The sequence below is a fragment of the Poecilia reticulata genome, unplaced genomic scaffold, assembly GCF_000633615.1.
Source record: "Poecilia reticulata strain Guanapo unplaced genomic scaffold, Guppy_female_1.0+MT scaffold_1243, whole genome shotgun sequence".
Classification (NCBI taxonomy): Eukaryota; Metazoa; Chordata; class Actinopteri; order Cyprinodontiformes; family Poeciliidae; genus Poecilia; species Poecilia reticulata.
The window spans coordinates 1-3,807 of record NW_007615980.1 but is presented as its reverse complement, the minus strand read 5'-3'; the positions used below and the strand labels follow the sequence as shown (position 1 = coordinate 3,807).

General features: G+C 37.2%; 1 protein-coding gene across 1 annotated transcript; it reads left to right on the top strand.

Moving 5' to 3' along the window:
• The first annotated feature begins 120 nt into the window (after positions 1-120).
• LOC103461386 (syntaxin-binding protein 5-like) lies at positions 121-3,585 on the top strand. Its single transcript, XM_008403691.2, has 6 exons — positions 121-227; positions 1,064-1,211; positions 1,955-2,022; positions 2,659-2,699; positions 3,023-3,237; positions 3,406-3,585. Exons 1-6 carry the CDS (start codon positions 121-123, stop codon positions 3,583-3,585), a joined length of 759 nt encoding a protein of 252 aa, XP_008401913.2.
• The last annotated feature ends 222 nt before the right edge of the window (positions 3,586-3,807 follow it).

The window sequence follows — 3,807 nt, the reverse complement described above, 5'->3', positions numbered from 1 at the left end:
CATTCATATTTTCCTAATGATTTATATTTTTGATGCAACATTTCTTTCTCTGCTCTCATAATGTTTGTAAGTACTTTAATATTATCCTAAAAGTGATTAAGGAAGATTAATTGGATCTAAATGGTATCATTTGTTTTGCATCTGTGCCTTGCAGAAGTCCAGGACCCTTATGCGGTGGTGGTGCTGTTGGAGAAGGACTTGATTGTGGTGGATCTGACACAAAGCAAGTAGGTGCTTCCCAAACTGCAAAGACCTCCACCTCAAAACATTTTCTGCAATATTCAACATGATAAAAGAAGAAAAGCATTAAAAGTTTCACCTAAGGCTGAGCTTCAAAACGTAAGAAAGCTCTTTAGCCCTCTGAGACTAATCAATCAGTCCATCAATCTATCAAAAATGTGTTCAAGCAAATTTCTTACTTCAATGGAAACACTTTTGTATGAGAACTTTTCAAGTTTTAAGATGAGAATTGTGAATGTGGCCTCAGATGTTCTAATCCAAATACTTTGCTTTCAGGGTGAAAACTCTACCACCTGGGTTAATTAACCTCTAAAGGGTGATGTGAAGATAAAAGCTGCTGATGAAAAATGTTAACAGATTAACACCAAAGCCCTCAGAGTACATTTGAATAGTAGATCAACACTTCAGTATAAATTAGTTTGCTCAGTAAATTAGATTTCATAATTACAGCAGTCGGATATAAATGTCTCCTGACGGTTGTAGTGGTAGCACAAACAGATTGTATTACACATTCTCATTGATCAGCAGGAAGTTCTGTTTAAGCTGACACATTGCTAATAGAAGTCTATTCAATAAGTAAATAAAGTTTTTTGCTGTGCTTTGTTGTGACAAACTTAATTTCTGAGTCATGTGTTTTAATATTTTGATTTTGTTGTAGATGTGTTAAAATTTACTGCTGACAAAATGGTTTGAGATCAGAGATCTTATTTTACTGACTTTGTAAAATACAAATTTCTGTCCTCTGTAGTTTACAGTGCTTCATATTTTGTTTTCTCTTATTCCAATATCACATTATGACATTTAACATTCTTGTGTCTTTCAGCTTTCCTGTGTTTGAGAACCCATATCCCATGGATATCCATGAGTCTCCTGTTACCTGCACAGCTTATTTTGCAGATTGCCCACCAGATATTATCCCCATTCTCTACTCAATAGGAGCTAAAAACAAGAAGACTGGCTACAGTCACAAGGTGCAGAAGGTTTATTATCAAAATGCAAGTTTAAGAAAGATCTGTTTTCTTTGTTGTTGTTTTAGCATAGTTGTTGTAAGATTTCTTTAGTATTTTATTTAAAGGCATCCAATGTACATTTTAAATTTTACTATGATGAGTGATTATGAATTATTATTTAGCAGCAGAGGTGACGTCCCACTGAGTGTAAACAGTGTTTAATATTTATTTTATTTTATTTTTGTAGATGTCAAATTTCTTTAGTCGTAAACACAAGTCTGAGTAAAATTAGCATTTTCTTAACTCTGAGATTTCCAAATCCAGTATGTTCTGTCCCTAGTAGAAGCTAAAAGATAGGATGTTCACTCTTCCTGTTATCTGCTGACATGTCGCTCCCTGTTTAAAAGTATTAACATCAGGCATGGCTTTGCAAAAAATGTGGTTTCTTTTTAATATATTGTTATGCTTTCTCTGACTTCACTTTCTTAAAATAGCCAATACTCTGACACTAAAAACAGCTTAGTTTCTATTTGGTTATTTGTTTTCCATTCATTCAGACTTGGGAATTCAGACATGGGAATAATTGCCTGAGGAAATGTGATGGATTATCATCAAGCTCTGCTTAATTTTTCACTTTTAAATTGAAGAACGCAAATGTACATATTTTGTCAAATGGAAATTGGAGTATTTAATAAAAATATTATTGGGACCACCGGTGGTCAGCAGTGAAAATATGCAGATTTTATCATTTTATTTGTTTTAAGGAATGGCCAATTGGTGGCGGAACATGGACATTAGGCTCTCACACTTATCCAGAAATCATCATCACAGGGTAAGTTTGAAATACTGGAATGAGATTATAAAAACACGTGCATTTCTGGGATGTCTGGCAGCCTTTGTCACAGATAAAATAAATCCAAAGGAGTAACGTTAACACCCGTGTTATAAGTAAAGTCTGAATAGTATTGATTTAACACGTGTGAACTGAGTCCATGCAAACCAAGCTCAGGAGAAAACGGCACTACCCACAATGCTTTTTGCAGGACTGACAGACATGTTAACTTGTTAGGCTTGGACACAGGAGGGTGCCTGCTTCTGAGCGTCAGCCGAGTCGAGTCTTTGATGCTGATATGGAGATACTTTGTGTGAAGAGCACAGTGTGAAAAATCTTAAAATCTCAGATCATAGCGACACTTTGCCTCAGAAGAATCTCAGAATTAAATTTTTTATTTCTCATCCAACAGAATAAAAATAGCTGTGCTACAGATCTAAAGAGAGCAATTTACAAAAATATTAATGAATCACTAATTTAGGGAAGTTTGGTTAGTTCTGAAGCGGTAGCTGCTAAAGTGTCTTTAGGGGTGGCAATTTGTGGTGTTGAAATATAAAATGAGATTTTAAGATTTACATCTGTTGACAGATTTCTCAATTGCTCAGAAAAATAACAGCTTTTTTTCTTTTTGTTCAGACATGCTGATGGGTCAATAAAATTTTGGGATGCATCTGCATGTAAGTCCCTTCTCTAATAATCTTCCAGAAATATTGTTTAGAGATCATCTCAGGTTCTTTGTGACACACCACAATCCAGTAAACAATATGAGTCCCCCCAATGCGTCACTTCCATTTTGCCACAGGGTTAAAAGAGAGGACACCAAAGCAAATTAATAGCACTCTCATGATAGGGGAAGCTGCAGAGCTAATTAGGCACATTGCCTAGAGTCATATCAAAGCTATTAGCAGAAACAGACATAAAATGGCATATGAAAATGGGGTCTTACCAAAGAGAAAAGAAATATTCAGTGTATTCCTGTTCTTCAAATTTGTTTCAAAAGTCACACTGCAGATGTTGTACAAGCTGAAGACCTCCAAAGTGTTTGAGAAGCCAAAGCCAGGTGAGGGCCGGGCTGCTGAGCTGGGGGAGGAAGACCCTTTTGCTGTTCAGATGGTTAGCTGGTGCCCTCATAGTCGCATCTTCTGTGTGGTCGGCATCTCGGCTCACATTATTCTGTATCGCTTCAGCAAATATGATGCCAACACTCAGATAGTGGTGAGTAGAACTAAGAATCTGAACAAGCATGATCGCAAACTGATTATCTTGGTGCCCTGCATAAATGTGAAGTCTGAAGCGCTGAAATCACCGGCTCTGTTTGAAACTTGTCGCCGTAGCTGCAGGTTTGTGGATTCATTCATCTTTCTGCACCACTGTCGTTTCTAGTCCTTAGAAGTGCGCTTGCAGTGTGAGCCGGAGGATATTATCACTCCATCTGAGAATGAAAACAATCCCTGCTTCTCAGAGCCAGGCTCCCACTCACCCCAACCCCACCACCAGTACCCGGTTAGCCCTGGCAGCAGGACACCAGACGGTGCTAGAGACAGCATCCCCTGCCTCAAGTAAGAGCTCAGCTCACACACTGCAAACACAAAACATCAGATAAATCCTGACTTGTGTAAGAAAATATTTACTAAAAACAGACGAGTTAAAAATAAAGTGCTTTTTTTTCAGTATTTTTTTTTTCAGCATGCAAGAACATAATTGAAGATAGAAACAACAAACGTTTTAATAGCAGATATAAACACCTAACTGTTGAGTGTAATTCCCTTCCTTCTTTCTGTGCTG

Coding starts and splice junctions, on each gene's coding strand:
- LOC103461386 (XM_008403691.2), top strand. CDS start 121: ATGGTATCATTTGTTTTGCATCTGTGCCTTGCAGAAGTCCAGGACCCT. Junction 1,212..1,954: donor AGACTGGCTACAGTCACAAG/GTGCAGAAGGTT, acceptor ATTTGTTTTAAG/GAATGGCCAATTGGTGGCGG. Junction 2,023..2,658: donor CCAGAAATCATCATCACAGG/GTAAGTTTGAAA, acceptor CTTTTTGTTCAG/ACATGCTGATGGGTCAATAA.